We start from the raw sequence: 17,778 nt of genomic DNA, 5'->3' as shown, positions 1-17,778 counted from the left end.
CTATTATTTGTTCTAGCATTTGCTCTCTGTTCCAGTGACTGACAAACCTGAGGAACACACACAATACTAAACAGGCTGCTTCTCCTACCTGTTTTTTGGTCCATGACCTGAAAGCACCGTTGAGAATTTTTGCTCCTTGGAGTAAATGAGCGGGAGGCTGTTGCCCAGCTTTATGCAAACCTAAGTAGAGGAAAAAAACAATGCTATTCAAACACTGCTAGCTAAAGTTGTTCTACATAAAGTCTTTAATTTGAAAAAATTTAACTGTGAAAGTTAACTCTTTGAAAGTCAGTCACCACAAATGAATCCCTACTATAACTTGATGAATAAGGAGTATATTTACTGTGTCATAAATCCAACTCAGCCTTCCTACACTGTGCACCTGTAAGTTATGTCTATACTGGCAATCCTCCTGGTTCCTTTCTTGGTCCCATACTCAAGCTAGCTTCCACGTTCATACATCCTAGGCTGTGGGAATAAAAAGGTACCGTCAGCGGTTTTTTTAATTCTGACTGAAAAAGCAAGTACCAATATGTGGAAACAAAGGTTACACTGGGCAAAGCATTTCACTTCCGCATGAGTATAAGCTTGCCTAAACTTCTCCCCTCATTCCAGTTTTTGTTCAGTTGGTCACAAGGGGGGCCCTTCCAGGTGACACTCAGAGGGACCCCTCACCTTGCTTATTAATTAGCACATTTTTCTCATTATAAAAGGATCTGGTGAGTGTCTCTATACACATTCTGTAATAAGAGAAACAGAGACCCAAGAGCAAAGTGAGACTGAATCTGTAAAGAACATACACGCATGGATGTTTGAATGAAGTCTGAAGGAATCTGACTGAGAAGACTTTGAATTTCACAGAAAGTTTTGCTTTAATTCTCAGTGCTCCTGCTGGCCACATCTCTGATATTCCTGTGGCCCCGTGTATATGTGACCTGCCCACGTACTTCAACTGGAACCAGCAGAATGATGGGAGAAGGAAGTGCTACTCTATGCCTTGGGCTGACAGAGCATGTAGTTCATTAGGTTAAAACACGGAATGAATGCAGACTTGACAGGCAACTAAAAACTAAAAATAAAGTTACAACATTATTTGCCTCTGAGGCAACTTAAATGCATTTATAGAGAAGGTGAAACCTTCCCTTAGGCAGAGGTAAGAGGGACAGCGAAGGTCCTTCCTAGGGCGAGATGGCAGGATATTAAGGGGAGAGCTGGACCAGACCAGCATGTTCTGCTGGTACGTTAGAAGTAGTTTTCCAATAATAACAAGGTTTATTTTGGCCACTTGTCCATCTTCTGCATGACACATCAGCAGGAATAAAGAGTACCTATTTTCAGACCCCCAGAGCTAAGCAATTACAGCAGGCAAAGAAACGCAGTTTTACCTTTGAATGTCTCCAGTAGATGCTTTCCCATATACCAACACGCAGTTTCAAAATTTGGAAACTGGGTCAGGCTGACAATTTTCAATCGTCTTTCTACTTCGTACGCCCTGTAACAAAAAGCCACATGAACTTAAAGCAAAGCAGGTCATAAGTATGCTGCACAGTGACAACCACCACTACTCATAAACGCCTGAGGTTCATTTTGCAGTGCTTCATTTCTTTGTGCTGCTACCATGTGTTCTGGCACTAGACCAAAAGCAAAATATAAAAATAACACTAGTAGGAAACTGTGTGATACAGATATAAGGAGTTTTGTTGCATTATTTGTTCAGAAGCAGTAAAGAACTACTTGTACTGTCTTACACTGGGCAAAGAACCCAGCTGAGCAGGTGGGTGCTTATCCAGAAAGCAAATGGCATGTTCTAGGGCAAAACTCCTGACAGTTTCTAACAGTTCTTCCTCCAGGAGTTGGCCACATCAGTACAAGCACCTCGCATATCCTTCCACACACGCGACAAGTGTAAATACAGCTTGGCATAACTCAGCACAAGAGAACACGGTTGAAGAGGACAAATGTGGGTACACTTTCCAAATTTGCCCAGTAGAGTTCCATCAAAGCTACTGCAAATGTAGGCTAATTAATAGGAGAGACAATGGCCAATTTATTAAAAATTGAGCCTCTACATAACTGTAGATTTTAAAGACAGATTACCTCATCTGCATTTCAACACTTAGGCTATGTAGAAAATGTCCTGCAAAGGCCAGGCAGTCCACAGGTGTTAGAGTTGCATAAATCCAACCTAAAAGAGAAAGAGAAGAGTCCTGAGGATAAAAACTGGAACACAGTAACCAAGACTTTATTCACAACATGAAGTTTTTATTTCACTTAGCAACTTACTTCCTAGGCACAGCTTTTCAGTCCAAGCCAGCACCAGAACCGCATATGCTTCGAACAAAGTTGCATCTGGCCCCTTCTTTGTTTTGCATGACAAAGGCCCAGCCCAGGAAGGTGCTGTGCACCTTTGGCACCCAGTCCCAGGACCCACCTTCAATGGTGCAGGCAGTGAGAGGGGACATGCTGCTCACACTGACATTACTTTCTTGTTACTGTGAAAAGTAGCAGCAGCTACACAATGCTAGCCGCTTTCACATCTCCATAAAAACCTGTGACAGCTCCTAACGCTGACTTTATTTGTAGTGCCAGGAACAGGTGTTTTCCAAACACTTGTTTTCTTACAAAAATCTACTTAAATTAGTGAATCTCTGTAAATTGCTTGGTGTTTATTCCACCATCTGCTCCACATACGATCATAAGAGAAATACCTACTTTCCACTTTTTACAGTCAAAGTAAAACTGAAGTATGTAAACATCCTGTGCAACAATATGCTTACACACAGGAAAACGGCACTACTGGGTGCTGCCTCCAAAACACAAGTACCAGTGCTATCACTTACTCACGCTGCCTGGAAGCCTCAACTCTGATTACTGACTGAGCAGGCAGTGCATCATTTAAAGGCACATAGAGGGAGAGAAAACCCCTGTCCCAAACAGGGATCAACAGGTAACAGAGTGCTGGAAACAGCAATGCAAATGAGGAAATAATTGTTCATGGTGAGAGGAAGGTGAGGGACAGGGGCAGGAGCAGAACTGCGTTCACTTAAAACTCTCCACTACCTGCTGATCAACTCCCAGGAACTGAGAAAAACGAAATCCACTATCCATAACCTGCAATGAAAGCCCGAGTCTATCAAGTAACCCATATAAATCTGTGACATTCAGGTCTTCAGCCTCATGTGAAAGCATAAATGCACACTCACACTTGTGCGGGCACCAAGTTCCTTGGTGTCACAGGGAAGCAATGACCATGAAAAGCATTTTTTGGGGAGTCATGGTCAGCAAGTAATTCAACGTGAATTCTCTGTTAGATGGCAAAAAGAACTTATGTCATGGTTGGATAGATGGAGAGAACTCATGAGTTATTGCAACCCAGCTAGACCAAGAGTGGAACACTCTCCCTGCTAGTTGTATTTTTAAAAAGGTGTGAAAATATTGATAGAAAACAGTAAGTTCTGATTTTTTTGTGTGTGTAAGCATATGAAATCATACTTCTACTGAGAATTACACTTCATGCTTTCTCAGAGAAAGTGGTCAAATCACATCCCTCTAGCATTTTGGGCATGCTATTTCAGCAGCTCTAAAATGAGCAGCAAACCTCACCTGCAACAGCCCGCTCACCTGATGGAATGAAGAGTGTCTGTCCTTGTTTAACTGTGCATTTGTAACATTTATCTACTTGGTCTGCAAAAAACATCTCGCTGTGGTTTGCTGCCGATTGCCAGCGTTCATAAAGAGAAATATTTGCAGAGGCTGGTTTGATGAGATAAAATATCTTTTCTCCCTGAAATAAAAATATAAAATTAGCAACAAGTAGCCAAACCAGGCACTGCTGCGCTGGCACAGATTCATGCACACACACGCGCACGCACAAATACTTATCTAAAGAAATATATAGCGTTACGACAAGATTTTAACACTATTGAAATAAAATTTACTTGTCAGCTTTGGCTGACAGAATGGCTGAAATGATTAAATCACTAGCTGACCACACTTGCTCAGATTTGTGGGACTGATGTTGCAAGAAGTTTACACTGCCAGATTCCATTACCGTGCAAAAGCAGAACGTAAGATCTTTCAGGTCTTAGGCAACATATGTGCAGAAGACATTAAATGAATATTAAAACCCACATACAGTGAAAACACACAGACAACTTCCACACTCCAAGTGGCTTCCTCGCTCAGCAGACCCTGGCACTGCTGGGAGTGCACCCACTTCCAGCAGATAAGGCTCTGCATATTTCTTACGGATACAACGGGACGGTGGGGAAAAAATCCTTGAGACTTGAATTTTTGAGACGATTTTAGCATGGTCTTTGCATCTAAAATTTAGTTCATTATTAGATACACCGCAAAAACATGAAGCCTCACCTTCAGCACGTGGTACCACGCAGAAGCTCCTCCCGAATCTATGTGGAAATCCGTATAGCTGTCCTTCACACAGATCAGGCAGTACTTGGTCACTTTTGGTTTTGCCAGAAGAGCATCATCAGGCCAATAGTTTTCCACCCAGGACAACTTCTTAACTATATCTGGAGGCTCTACAAAACTGGACATCCTTTTCAGAGAGAATTGAGAACAAACATGCATCTTTTTAAAAAAGAGCGCAAGGATGTAAGGCTTTTTAAATATGATGACCTAGCAACGATCCTTTGCCTAGCAGCGGTATTTATGATCAAGTATATTCTGTTTGTGTTTTTTCAGTCCCTGCCTCTTGCTATCAAGAGGCTCGGTTACCGATAGCGCCATTACCACAGCCACTTTTCCAGCTCCCTTCAGAATAGAAAGTGACGTGCGCTCTCTTACATAAATGGTCTTGCAAATCTTAAAAATCTGCAACTTAAGCTTAGACTAAAAATCCTAATAAAAATTAACAATATTTGAAGACTAAATAAGTCTTGACCTGATGTTCAAAACCACAGTGATCTTTTTATTTAGACTGACTAAATTACATTAAAAGCTCAGAAGAAGGAAAAAGTCTAATTTGGGTTGATATGTGTGAATATATTTAAAATAATATATATATAATATTTCTATAATATAGAAAAATTAATATACTAATTTACATTGAGCATATATTCATATTGTATATATTTATTTAGACCATTTATACACTATGTTTACATAAAATATATAATATATACCATAAATCCACAATGTAGTGGATGACAAACAGGTATTAAAAGTGTTTCATCCCAGAATGCACTGAATTTTGTATTTAAATAGTTCAAATTTCGGAATAATATTTGCAGGAGGTGGAGGTTCGCTCTTGAACGCTGTAAAACATCACGTCAGTAAGAGTATCTGCACTTCAGACTAAAATTAAATGCTCCTATGTGTCATTCATGCTCACTGTCAAACACCGATAACAATAGCTCCATTTAAAATGGCAGGGAAAGATGGAGCAGTGCATTCAATTAAAGTGTCACCGTCTATGTTAAGAAATAAAATATTTGCTAGTTAATGTCTAAATTAGCAGCATATGAGTGACAGCTCCAGCAGTCCTTCAGAACAAAAGAGTTCCCATTACTCTGGGATAATGGCAGAAAGCTAAAAAAATCTCAACTGAAGATCCTGGTAATCTTTGAAGCCTGTAATTACTAGAGATGCTCTCTGCAGAAATGAGAGCGCACTACTAAACCACTAACTACAGGGCGAAAGGTAATGGCTTTAAAAATAATGAGCTGGTAATTATTCATCAGCCTTCTTTTTTTAAAGCTACTTTAAGTCTTCTTGGTAAAATGGAATGCTCTCCACAACAACCATTTTTTATTCTTACGTTGACATTCATCATCTTCTGTGGAGCGTTTGTATATAAAGGAATCTTTTCCTTTCCTGACGCTTCCCTCCTGGAAGTACTAGCTACCAGCTACCCAGAAGGGCTGCAAGAACTGTAAAAATGATCTGCACAGTCGCGTGAAGTTCAATACATTATGGATGCATCTGCCTGCTTCTGTGATGAATACAGCTATACAAAGCACAAAGCAATAACTCGAACTCCTAGGCGTTTACACCAGCTAATTATCCAACGTATAAAACACAATGTAAAACATGAGGAGAACAGTAGGCTTCCTGTCACTGAGGACTGGTGATACTCACGTAGCCAGCACAATTCCCTCTGGCTCACTACATCACTACAGCACCTCGGCCTCAAATTCCGAGCTGACTTTCCACTGAGAAGTCAGCATCACTCTAGTTCTGAGCTGCTGTCATATAGATTACAGGTTAACTCACAAAAGCACTGAAATGAAAACTATAATGTACAGTATAGGATTACAAAATTATAATAATTTCAAACTTACTCTCATTCCAGGACATCCAGCGACATGTTAACACCATACCTCGCACCACACCTCATCTACTTATTTACTCTCTGCTACTTTAAATGGAAGATTTCAGTAAGCAATATACGATGCACGGAAACCAGTGGTCCTATCCGACACGGAAACCTGCTATACATGCAGGATGCTCGCTCTTGTACAACACATTTTAGAAAAGAATGCTCTGAGGAGATCACCGTGTCTCAAGATCACCTTAAGCCGGAAGAAGGGCTATTGTTGCTTTATATCCAGCAGGATTCCCATCTCACCACAAAAACAACACATAATATTAAAAAAAAAAAAGACCCATTCCAGCCATGTTCTCCCACGAACCCACATACAGTTCTATCGTACCCATGTGGTCATCTCTGTCCTCCTTTCTTTGGTCTCCGTACTTGTCACGCTGTATATAAGTACCTAAGATGACATGAGGACCACACTATGTTATCACTCACTACCAAGACAGGGCAGAGGATTTGCTCCTGGAGCATTAAGTTATATTCTAGTTACAAACCAGTAGTATCCCATGGTTAAAGCAGTACCTCCTAAAGAGGGAACCAGCAGAGAAGGCAGGGGTTGTTCAAACTCCCCCAGCTGAACCCCACTGCACACCCTGGACACTGTGTGGTACAGCAGGCTGGACTCTCACCTCGTGTCCGAGAACTCCAGGTTGGTCACGTTGAGGACCCTTTTCCTGTTTGTACTGTAGTAGTAATCCACAAATTCCTTGAGCTTCATCTTGCAGTCTTTCTGTTTGGTGACATCAGTGACATCAACACTCCTCTCTGGTCCTAAAAATTAATTCAATGAAAAAGAGAGATTGGAGGGCAGCCTGACTTGACGCATTTTGTATGCTTGGAGGTGAGTTAACATTTTGAGAAACATCTCCATCTTTTGACTTTCTGATCTTCTTAGCCTTTGTAGCTTCCCTGTTGTTTATGTATGTACATACATATACATAGATGTCTAAAAGACATGTATATACATAAAATGGTGCCTTTACATTCATGCCACTGACATAATTATTTCTGTAGTTTCTATCTTTAAAGGATCAATGTGATTTTGAATCTATTCATTTCATTATGGATTTTATTTGCTTAGTGAAAATTATGTGCAAATATCTGTATAGATGCAGAGTAAGGTCTACTCACCACGCTGCAGAAATCTCATGACTGTAGGCAGAGTGTAATACTGCACAGGATATCTTGTCAAATTGATTTTCCAAAATTTAAGCTCTCTTAGGCTCTATTTTAAGTTTTTGCTTACCAAATCTATAATCGAGGAGGAGTTTTGCAGGAAAATTCCCACTTTTAGACATGATATTTCAGTTGTGCCACAAAAAAATTTGACTTTTTGTTATTTTACCCCAAATTATGCCTATCAAAAATCCATCCCCTTTGTACTAGAGTACAGAGAATAAGCTGCTAGTACTTATACATTTCCTCTGACAGACCTTGTTGGATACAAATCTCCCAGTGTTAATACTAACAGCATTAGTCAATTAGTGGAATTTAACACTGGGCACACCAGAGAACACACGGAGGACGTCAGAGCTTTACAAGAGTGCCCATTTCTAAGCACACTCTCTTCTCCTTTCTGCAAGAAAAGCATCTTTCTGGTCTCTCTTCCCTTCAATTTTAATTGGCCTTATTTTTCCTCTCCCAGCGTTTCATTCATAGCTTTTTTCACATTAAGAGAGGAAAAAAAAATCCATTTGTTTTCTCATGAAATGCCAGAACAGTAATAATGTATTTGGCAGTCTCGGTTGTGACATTTTGTCCTCTGCTACTTACTTTAGATTGTTTCTAAAAGACATTCTAGGTCCAACGAAACAGCGAGATAAATCCCTGCCTGGGAAATTGCATTCAAGCGAACTAACCCCATGGAGGTTAGACAAGCACATATTCATTCCGTTCACTTTCAAATCTGGTGCCAGCTCCAGATTAAACAACCCGTGTTCTTCCCCCCAGCTTTTCACTAACTGTCCCATTGGTAGGGTGGATTATTTCAGCTAGAGGCTGAGAGGAAGCCAGCAGATGCAGAAGGAGCACCTAGGTCATACAAGAAAATCTGCTAAGTGTAGCAGATGGGCAAGGAAAATATGTTTCCTGTAGAAGCAACGGGATAGAGAGAACAATAAAACCAGGGGTCTTGAATTCTCCTTTGTTCATAGTTATCTCACTGCACACGATCACTGCAAAAGCAATAGACACAAGAACAGCAGTGGCTGGTGATAGCACCCTCCAGTTTGGGGAACAGGTCAATGGCCTGGTAAGGAGAGTGCAGGAGGAGGAGGTGATTAGCAGACTATATATAAGGAGATAAAGGGACCACGAAACACAGGCAGATACACTGGAGCTGGAGTCATGGCTCCAAAAGGATGATTGATGCCTTGCTGGAAGACTGGAATGAGAGAGAACTGGACAGAAAGTGACACAGAGGAGGGATGGAGCAAGAGAGGACAAGAGACAAGATCACACATGCTAAAGGAAGAAGGATGTGGAGACAAGACAAGCGACTTCAGAGCACTTCCATGGCTCCTGGCCAAGGTATGTCTTCCAAGGCAGGATGACGTGATGCCTTGTGAGAGGATGCAGTACAGCACCACTCAGGTTAGAGACAGGAGGATGCCAAAATGAATCCAAATGACCAGCAGCAACGAAAATAGCTCTCACTGACAGCAGTGTTAAAAAATGGACTGCCTTTGCACAGTGGGAGTCTCAGTCTAGTAATTCCTTCCATACAAAGTGAGATGGCAGCAATCAATTAAGACCTGGCTTGAAGAAACAATTTTTTGATACTATTATGACTATTTCTTTCAATGCAGTGTTATGGAGTACAATGCAGTCTGGCTCAGGCTCACAGTAAGATACACAAGTTGGTACAAGAAACAAGAGTGAATTAATTGCTAATTACAAGCTACCACTATCTAACAAATACTGAAGTCAGCATAGCTCAAGCTACAGACAATATTTTACAATATCTTCTGCATTTTTAAATACAAATTATATATATATACATATACATATATTTTTTTTTTTTTTTAAAGCAGCTGAGCTCCAAACAGTACAGTGCCACCCGCTTGCCAGATACCCACCGACATAGTTTTCAACATCACTGACGTAGAAGGTGGGTGCGGGTACGGACAAACCCAGGCCGTCCTTCTTTGGGACAAGGATGGGTTCTGCAAAGCCATTTTCTTCCAAATACTCTGTTGTTAGTTGGCTGCCTGGCACTTTCACCACTATATCTTCAGCACTGAAAAAGTAAACACAGATTCAACGGTGAGGTGCTTCCACGCAGGGTTTGGGATCTTCTGCATTTCACTACTGAAAGGAAAAAGTCATGAATAAGCAAACTAAGTTAACAAGACAAAAGCCATTTATTGCAAAGCATGCAGGGCACGCTAAAACCGTCCGAAATCGATTTGCTCAAGTCTCATGCACCAACTACTGGAAACTCCTAAAATAACAGCTTACAGAGAAAGACCGCTTTCCGCAGCTACAGGGCTCTGTCAAGTCACTAGTGATCAATGTTAAAGAAATTACCGTTAAATGTTCTGCACTAAAGAAGGCAAGATTAAATACGTTACATAATCTCAAATAAATTGTCCAGGAAGTACTTTGCAGATCATGTTTAAGTAGTCACATAAATTGCTCGGGAAATATTCTGCAAATCATTTTCAAGTTGCTGGGAGGGCGTCAAAGGGCCTAAGGAAAGGGCAGCTTCATCAGACGACCAGCTATTTGCACCCACAACCCTCAAGGGAAATTCAAGTCCGATTTCTAGATCTTTTCAAGAGTAAAACATTTTTAATTCGGAGTGAAGAGTGATTGTATGTGAATGACCATCAGTCCCAAAAGCATGCTGCCGCCGTGTGTAGTTTGTCAGCTGGGCTGTGAAAATCACGCAGCAGGCTGAGCGCATGGCTGCTGGCAGGGGGAACTGCAAAATTTTGAGTGTTCACCCCGAAAAACACTACCTCCCCAAGAGGGTAAGGCTAATACATGACTGCCCTCTCCTGCAGCAGTTCTGAACTACAGCTAATGTCTTCATGCAGCACTAAAAAACGGCGGGAAAGGGGAGGAAGCTGCGAGGGCTGCCATGGCGGCTGGGACAATCAGGCCTCACCCCTTTGCCACCCGCTGAAGCCGAACCTGCGGCAAAGCCCTTAACACCTTTTGGCTGTGTGAGCTCCCCACACCCTTTGCAGTGGGGGCTCCTCCTCTGACCCCGCCACGCCGGGGGGAAACCCTTGCCCTGGGCCTGCTCAGGCCACCCTGGCAGGGATACGCCAGGCTGGAAGTTCGAACCCCAGGGAGAACAAAACGGCTGGACGCAAACAGGGAAAAGCTGTAAAAACCCAGCTTATTTCTGGGTCACCCCAGCCACAGTGCATCAGCAATGGCTGATCAGGCAGCAAATTTAATTAATAATGAATTAAAAGGAGCGTTCCTCATTTATATGAGCATTGGTACCCCACGCCAGCAACACACAAAGAACAAGGCTGGAGATTTTAAGGAGCAAGACGCAAACCTGAACCATCAATTTAATTATTACTACTACTACTATTATTACTCTAATGCTATTTTGGTATTAAACACACAGGAGCAGAATGACATGAATTATATTTTTTGCCTTTTTACTCTCTTCACTGTTCCTTTTGATCTAAGCCTCACCAAGGGACTAACTGTGCGTTATAATTTACTGTTGTCTGCTGTGAATCAGCAAAGTTCTGTCTCTGAACTGAGACCCCCTTTTCTGTTCATCACATTCTGACTGATGAGTGTTGGGTTTTGTTCTGTGAACATCTGCAGATTTCATTCATTTTCTTCAGAAGAGAAAATTTCTCAACAAGACTTTGTTTTACAAATGGCACAAGCGTAGATGTCAGAGGCCTGAATCTTGCAGGCACTCCTTTTGGCTACACACCCTTCTTTGTCAGAAACTTTAATTTGGCAGCAGGGTTTTCTTATGTGCACATTTCTGTGAGAAACAAACAAAGAAAAAAATGAGGGTCTATATTTTTTTTTATGATTTGGGAGTGACTCAGAGATATTGCATACATGAGTGCAACCTCAGAGGCTGTCCGAGGTTACTGAAATCATTCTGCTGAGGCCTTAAACCTTTTTTAAGAAATTAGCTTTGCAATCTGTCAAATTGCTCTGTATACACACACACAAAAAGTGGAGATAAAAACCTAGCAGGCCCAAATAAAAATAGCCAAGCAAGTAAAAATACTGCGTACTGAGTTCAGTGAAAAACATCTCTAAGTGCTGCTCTTTGCAGAGGTATTGTCAGCCTTTTCCTTAACCATCCTAACACCAGTATCTGAAATGAAATGTGAAATTAAATTCTCTGTAAAAAGGAAGAAGTTTTGTGTTTACCAAGTACACTTTACCACTCTCCAAGGATTCTTCTAAAATAATTAGTCATTACTAATTAAGGATTTATTTGGCTAAGGCCTACATTAAAGAACCAGGAGAAAATCATCTCTCTTACAAATGGCTGTGAAGCAGCCTAATAAAGTGTGGAACATGTCATCTAACAATTGGCACTATTCATTGCCCCAGATAAGAGAGCCTTTGTCACTGTAGCAACTGAGGACGTCATTGTTCTTCTTTTCAAGATGGAGACAGACTTCAGCGAAACCACTAGTATTTTTGAGAACTTGACAACTCTATGCAATGAATTGGTTCGTTTCGTATGCAAGTATTTCGTATTTCTACAGAAATCCATAGGAACTGGGCTCAATCAAGACCAGACTTTAACATGGCTGCACAAATATAAAAAAGGGAAGAGTCTGGGACATCTGCAATAAAACAGCACTTGTTTAAATTTCATCACTCTGTACTATGTAATGCTTTCAGCGTGGATCATCAACAGCTTCATAGCAAACTGGCAGTCTACACTTTACCTCAACAACCCTGTCCACGCATGCAGCTCAACAACCTACCTTGGAAAAGTCCGACTTCGAAGCTCTTTTATAAAGACTTGGCTCCCGTTCTGTACAGGTTTGACCTCTGTCGTCTGTCCAGTATCATGTTTATGCCAATTTCTTTTCTTTTTCACTGAAAAATAATGAATTAGACAGTACTGTACGTTGAGCAGAAGATAATTATTAAGACATTTGAAGGAAGGACAAATCTTCATTTTATTTCTCACACGAGTAGAGAAGAGGGAACCCCCACTATGCTGCACTGCAAATTTTAACACCGCTCTCAATTCACCATTAGACAATTATACTGTAGCCTGAAGATCTATTACATACTGAACAGTGTTCGTTTTGTAACATAAGGGCAACCAGACGGATAATTACCGAGCTGCACAGCTACCGCAGGCTTTATGCAAACACAGGCTCTGGACGTTTTGTACTTGCCAGACTACACACTTAATGCTTATCATAAAACTCTTAGAAAGCCACTGGTTTTGCCTTCTCAATATGCAGTATAGGTCTTTATGAATATATTTGTCATTAATTACCTTAGTCTAAGGGTCTGTCCAGCAGTGGCAGATTTGACATCAATTTTGATGGGCTTTGAATTATGCCCTGCGCACAGCATGCACATAAAAGGAAAAAGAAAAGAAAAAAAAGATGCAAGGGCACCACAAATGCAATTTTTAGAACTCCTCTTATTCCTAGATATTGAAAGGCAAGCCAGGCTTAGGCCTTAAGTTGATGACAGCACACTGATGGCCCCTCAACTGTGCTCCCAGTGGGTGAGACATATAGGCAAGTTCATCGTGGAAAAAGGGTCAGCTGGAGCATCACAAATAAGTAAATCAAATGTCAATGTAGTTCTGCCTTGCCTCTTTGACAGCCAGATAACACAGAGCAAGAAAAACCCGTCCAGCTTTTTCTCTTAGTCAGCACTACCTCTCGCAGCTGCTCCTCCTTCCAGTCGTGTCCACAGACATGCTCGTTTTGGTAGTAAACTGGTTTTGTCCCAAGTGCATATTAATGCATTTCAAGCCTTCGTTAGTAGAATTTTCAAATGTCACAACTTTCTTTTATTTTATATCCTTGTTTTAAATAATGAAACTCAATATTTTAAGCCAATATCAAGATCTCAGGCTTTTCTAACTGTTCAAAACAGCCAGGGAATGAACCAGACTCAGTACACGGTCGGCACTCTTTCCTTTCTCTTTGCACATGCACACACACACAGATCCACACACTTTTTCACTAAGAAAGGAATCTGGAGGCCACAGCTATACGACACGAGGTTTGGAAAAAGCTAACTTTGTTTTCCTGAGCACAACCCTGGAATAACTCCAGTAAAGACATCTCCCTCCGAATCCATCCCAGGTTTTGCACAAAGCATGTTGGTTTTATTAGTTCCATGCAGCTCTCCAGCCTAGCTGGATATATTCATTAAAGCTGCTAGTTCTTTATCTTAATGACTCTCAGGCTTAGTGTATTAATTCAATGCTCCTGGTAACAAAGGAAACAAGCCCTACATGAATGCCAAACCTTCCCTTTCCAACGACTGCCTCCTCCCCCTCTCAGCAGATCCGAACCAACACTGGGATTCTTCACAGAAGTCCCAGTGAAACAGGTGTCGCCTGCCACAGTGAAAATTAAAGAGCTTATCATATTAGCCTGTTCTTTTATTACACTTTAGATAGCATGGAGTGTCGAAAAATAAAAGAAGCAAATCAGCGCTGAATTAAGAAATCCACTGCAACTCTTCAAAAAGCACCGGGGAGCGCCGGCAAGCATCCACCTCTCACACCCACCTCGCATGCAGAGGCAACAAAGATGCCTCCTCTGCCAGAACACTCCCCGGGAGCTGCTGTCTCCTGGACGGCTGCTGTACTCCATTATAACTACATTTTAAAAAAATCAACATTTGGCCCATTTTCAGCCATTCTCTTTACGTTTCATCTTTACCGTGAACACCACAGTAAGGATTAAAGGCCCATTAACATGTGCAACAAAAACTAGCTTTGGCCAGAAAGGCCACTTTATTTAAATGATTACAGATTTCTTCTTCTGCAGAGCTTTCCGATCCAAATTGGACCGCTGGAAAGTATAACCTGCTCCTTCTGCAGGAAACCCTCCAGAGGAAAAAGGGAACATATCCTTCTAAAAACTGTATCTCAAAATGAATAATTCCAGACTTCAAAGGCATGCTCACATTATTTCAAATATATTTGTGAAGAACGGACCTAGAAGCACTCTGTTAGTTCTCTACTGATTTAGATTAAAGGTTGTAACTACCTAAAAACAGTTTCAGCCTGACTTTGGTTTGCTTGCATTTATGTAACTTCGCCGGTTCCAAAATAATTTCTCCTGATTTGCACTGCTGCAAACGGGACAGCAATCAAACCAAACATTTCAGAGCATGTTATGAAAATGAGTCAAGCCTGCCTAAACAAAGCACTTACATTTTATTTAAATGATGTCAGGAAATTCTGCGCGAATGTGTGTAATTTTTCCCAAAGAGGAGTCCCTACAAATTTCATTAAACCAAAATGGCTTGAAATGTCATATGACAGGAAGCAATCTTCTGAAATAGTAGCCACTAAGCCACAGCGGCAAAGTGGAAAAATGTAAGAGGAGGAAAATGATTTTTAAATTTGACATCTGGAAAACATATATTGCGGAATGTGCGCTCCAGAAATACATGTATATTTTTAAATCCAGACAAGTTGCATAACATACAATTGGTGTCTGTGTTTCCCTTTGCTAATCTTGCAATAATTAAACCCTACCAGTGAGCTGCTGGCTCTGGAACAACCCTTACTCTTTTATTTTGAAAGTGATGCCACTAGGTGACTACTTTAAACATATATTGTGTCAGTTAACAAACAAATTGCAGCGATCATCTCGCAGAAGTCCCGGCAGAGCCCAGGAGCCGTGTAGCAGGATGCCCTGCATACAAATGCCTGACAGAATGAATGCATTAAGTCAAGCTGTTCCTGCCTTCATTTCATCGGTCTTTTAACTTTCCCGGCCTATTGCACTCCGCAAGGAGGGGCTACAAGATCACAGCCTCATTTTTCACCAGGATCCATGATTCTACGAGTTAACGGGGGAAATGGCTCCGCAGCTTGAGAACCCGTGGTCTCGCACTTCACCAAAACTCAAGGTAAGGTTTTCAATAACTGATGTTGAAACGTTCCCGAAATTTTTACACTCGACTACTTTAATGATTGATCTTGTACGTCACTAAACTTACTGCAATGCATTTGAGGCAGAAAATAAAGTCGTCTTGTTTCGCTGCAGAACTAGATCATGTTCTGTATTCCCACCACACGGATAACCTCACCCATTGATAAGACCAGAAGCAGCGACAGTGCTCCAGAAGCCCTTTCTGCTGTGCTGCACAATGCAGAGCGAGGGACGCACTGCCAAGGCGGATTTTTATTTGGACAAAGAGATAGCCAAAAATCTTCTTAAAGCATCAGACTTTTGCCGATTCAACTCTCCTGTCTTAACTGGTATACTAAACTTGTAATCTTTTTATTGAAACTGCCATTTCTGGAATTCTAAGATTATGTACCACTGTTTTTATAGAATTGATATTTAATTCCTGATTATAGATTTTTTCTGCTTCTATCTGATCTTCTCCCTCTCACACGGAAAAGTAGGTGCCTCTCATCATTCATAATTCAAAGCAAAGTGAAAGAAATCAAAGCATCAGTGGCCTTTCTGGCCAAAGCTAGTTTTTGTTGCACATGCTAATGGGCCTTTAATCCTTACTGTGGTGTTCATGGTAAAGATGAAACGTTATACAAAAACTGGCAGAGGCCAGAAATCCTGTGCGGCTGCTTCTTTACTGGTCAACAGCAGCCTGGGAAATCTGCAGGCATGCTCCCCTTTTGAACAGAACCCATTCTAACACCAAATTGTTCACTTGAAGATGATTTGTGGTTATTTGTTTGACTAATTTCCACTGTATTCGTCAGAAATCTTCCAAGAAAACATTAGAAAGGCTGACTCTTAAATCAAAACATTTTGTGGGGACATATTGATTTTGTTTAGTTTTTCAGAACAAGCCTCCCAAGGGGTTTTTTGTTGCTAGCTTGCCCAATTTGTGGGTGCCCTGCTTAGGCCAAAGTTGTTAGCAAACCATCTAGGAGACAGGAGCAGCTGCAGGTCATTTTGGTTTCCAGTTCACACGTGATTTTGAAAAAAGTCAAAAGTGGAAAAATTTTTGCCCCCAAAACAAACATTTCAGACTCCTCTTTCCCTCAAGAAATTTTCTAAACTTTAAGGCAGTGGTGAAATAATTGTGTTTTTTAAAACTACTGAATTTTAACACAACAGAAGTCAGTTTCCTGCCATCCCTTATTTTGCACTAAAAAAGGAACATTACCACTCATTTGGCTCCTGGGAGATGAGCACAGTGCTCTTCCGCTGTGTGTTGCTGTAAGTTTGCAAAGCAGTGAGAACCTCCACATCACTGTTGCTTATTTACAATAAATGGCTTTCAAGTAAAGCATTTCATCTTTTACAGGGATTAGTTTCTTTTCTTTTTTTTTTTCCCCCCATTGTATAATAGAAAGACTTTGTGAATTAATCTGACCAAAGCAAACACATCCTACAGTTCTTTCCCAGACAAAACTCCCACTGAGATCAACTGTCACTTTCACTCAGGAGAACTTTTTCCTGTGTAAGAACTGCAAGAATTGGCACCCTCAGTGCATCCTACAACTCTGACTGCCGCTGAAATTGCTAGAGTTTTATATCCAGGCCAAGTACAACATACTGTTTCTTACTCTTCTCATCCAAAGACAAAAAACACTATGTAGTTTCTAAAACTCACTGTATTAGAACTAGCTGTTTCTGTAGGATTTTTCTAGCCTACAGTACTGGTCTTCACCATTCTTAACTCCGTGCAAGGTAGGAAGCATCATTTTCATCACCGGGCCTGAAGCTGCCCAGGTAAGGTGCCTTGCATTAGCTCACACACACTGCCTGAGGCCAGCCAGGGAGCTGCATCCAAAGCTCCACAGCCCAATCCATGGTTTTCCCCTCCAACATCCTTTTTTTTTACCTCGTGGCTTGAATTCCAATATTTATGACACGTGATATTTAGGTGTGTCTTTGTGTAATGGAAAAAAAAAAGCTCCTTTTGTTTAAATATACAGAATCTGCCGCGTATCTGAGGACCAGCTGCGCAAGTATACTTACAAGTAGACTTTCCGTGGGTTTTCTCACAATTTGGACAATGATAGATGTCGATATCTGGTGCCTCTTCTTCTTCAACACCCACACAGCTGGAATACATGAAGGCAAATACTACATTAGCTTGAGTCCATCTCCAAACATGCAAGCACGCAATTAATAATGAAAAACCCCAAACCCCAGTAAGCTGTGCATTTACTATGCAGCTGCACTGACTGCTAACAGCTATATCGATGCAAAGCTTAGGTGTTTTTACACTGGTACAGTCAGATGGGATGTTTTGCAGCCTACATTCCTGATGTGGTGCTAAAGTAGGTGTCA

General features: G+C 41.2%; 1 protein-coding gene across 2 annotated transcripts in view; it reads right to left on the bottom strand.

The window, feature by feature from the left end:
- PHF2 (PHD finger protein 2) overlaps nucleotides 1-17,778 on the bottom strand; it is a 79,444-nt gene that overhangs the window by 21,609 nt on the left and 40,057 nt on the right. For both annotated transcript variants that reach the window (XM_086755576.1, XM_086755577.1), the window contains exons 2-10: nucleotides 17,464-17,549; nucleotides 12,277-12,391; nucleotides 9,418-9,578; nucleotides 6,970-7,111; nucleotides 4,372-4,558; nucleotides 3,622-3,784; nucleotides 2,098-2,185; nucleotides 1,386-1,492; nucleotides 89-180 (exon numbers count right to left, since the gene is read on the bottom strand). In XM_086755576.1, the coding sequence (XP_086611702.1) occupies nucleotides 89-180; nucleotides 1,386-1,492; nucleotides 2,098-2,185; nucleotides 3,622-3,784; nucleotides 4,372-4,558; nucleotides 6,970-7,111; nucleotides 9,418-9,578; nucleotides 12,277-12,391; nucleotides 17,464-17,549 (1,141 nt within the window). The remainder of the gene's footprint in view (nucleotides 1-88; nucleotides 181-1,385; nucleotides 1,493-2,097; nucleotides 2,186-3,621; nucleotides 3,785-4,371; nucleotides 4,559-6,969; nucleotides 7,112-9,417; nucleotides 9,579-12,276; nucleotides 12,392-17,463; nucleotides 17,550-17,778) is intronic.

This window comes from Chlamydotis macqueenii, chromosome 10 (genome assembly GCF_036417535.1).
Source record: "Chlamydotis macqueenii isolate bChlMac1 chromosome 10, bChlMac1.mat, whole genome shotgun sequence".
NCBI classification, from domain to species: Eukaryota; Metazoa; Chordata; class Aves; order Otidiformes; family Otididae; genus Chlamydotis; species Chlamydotis macqueenii.
Note: the sequence above shows the minus strand (reverse complement) of the source record. Positions and strands in the feature narration are given on the sequence as shown.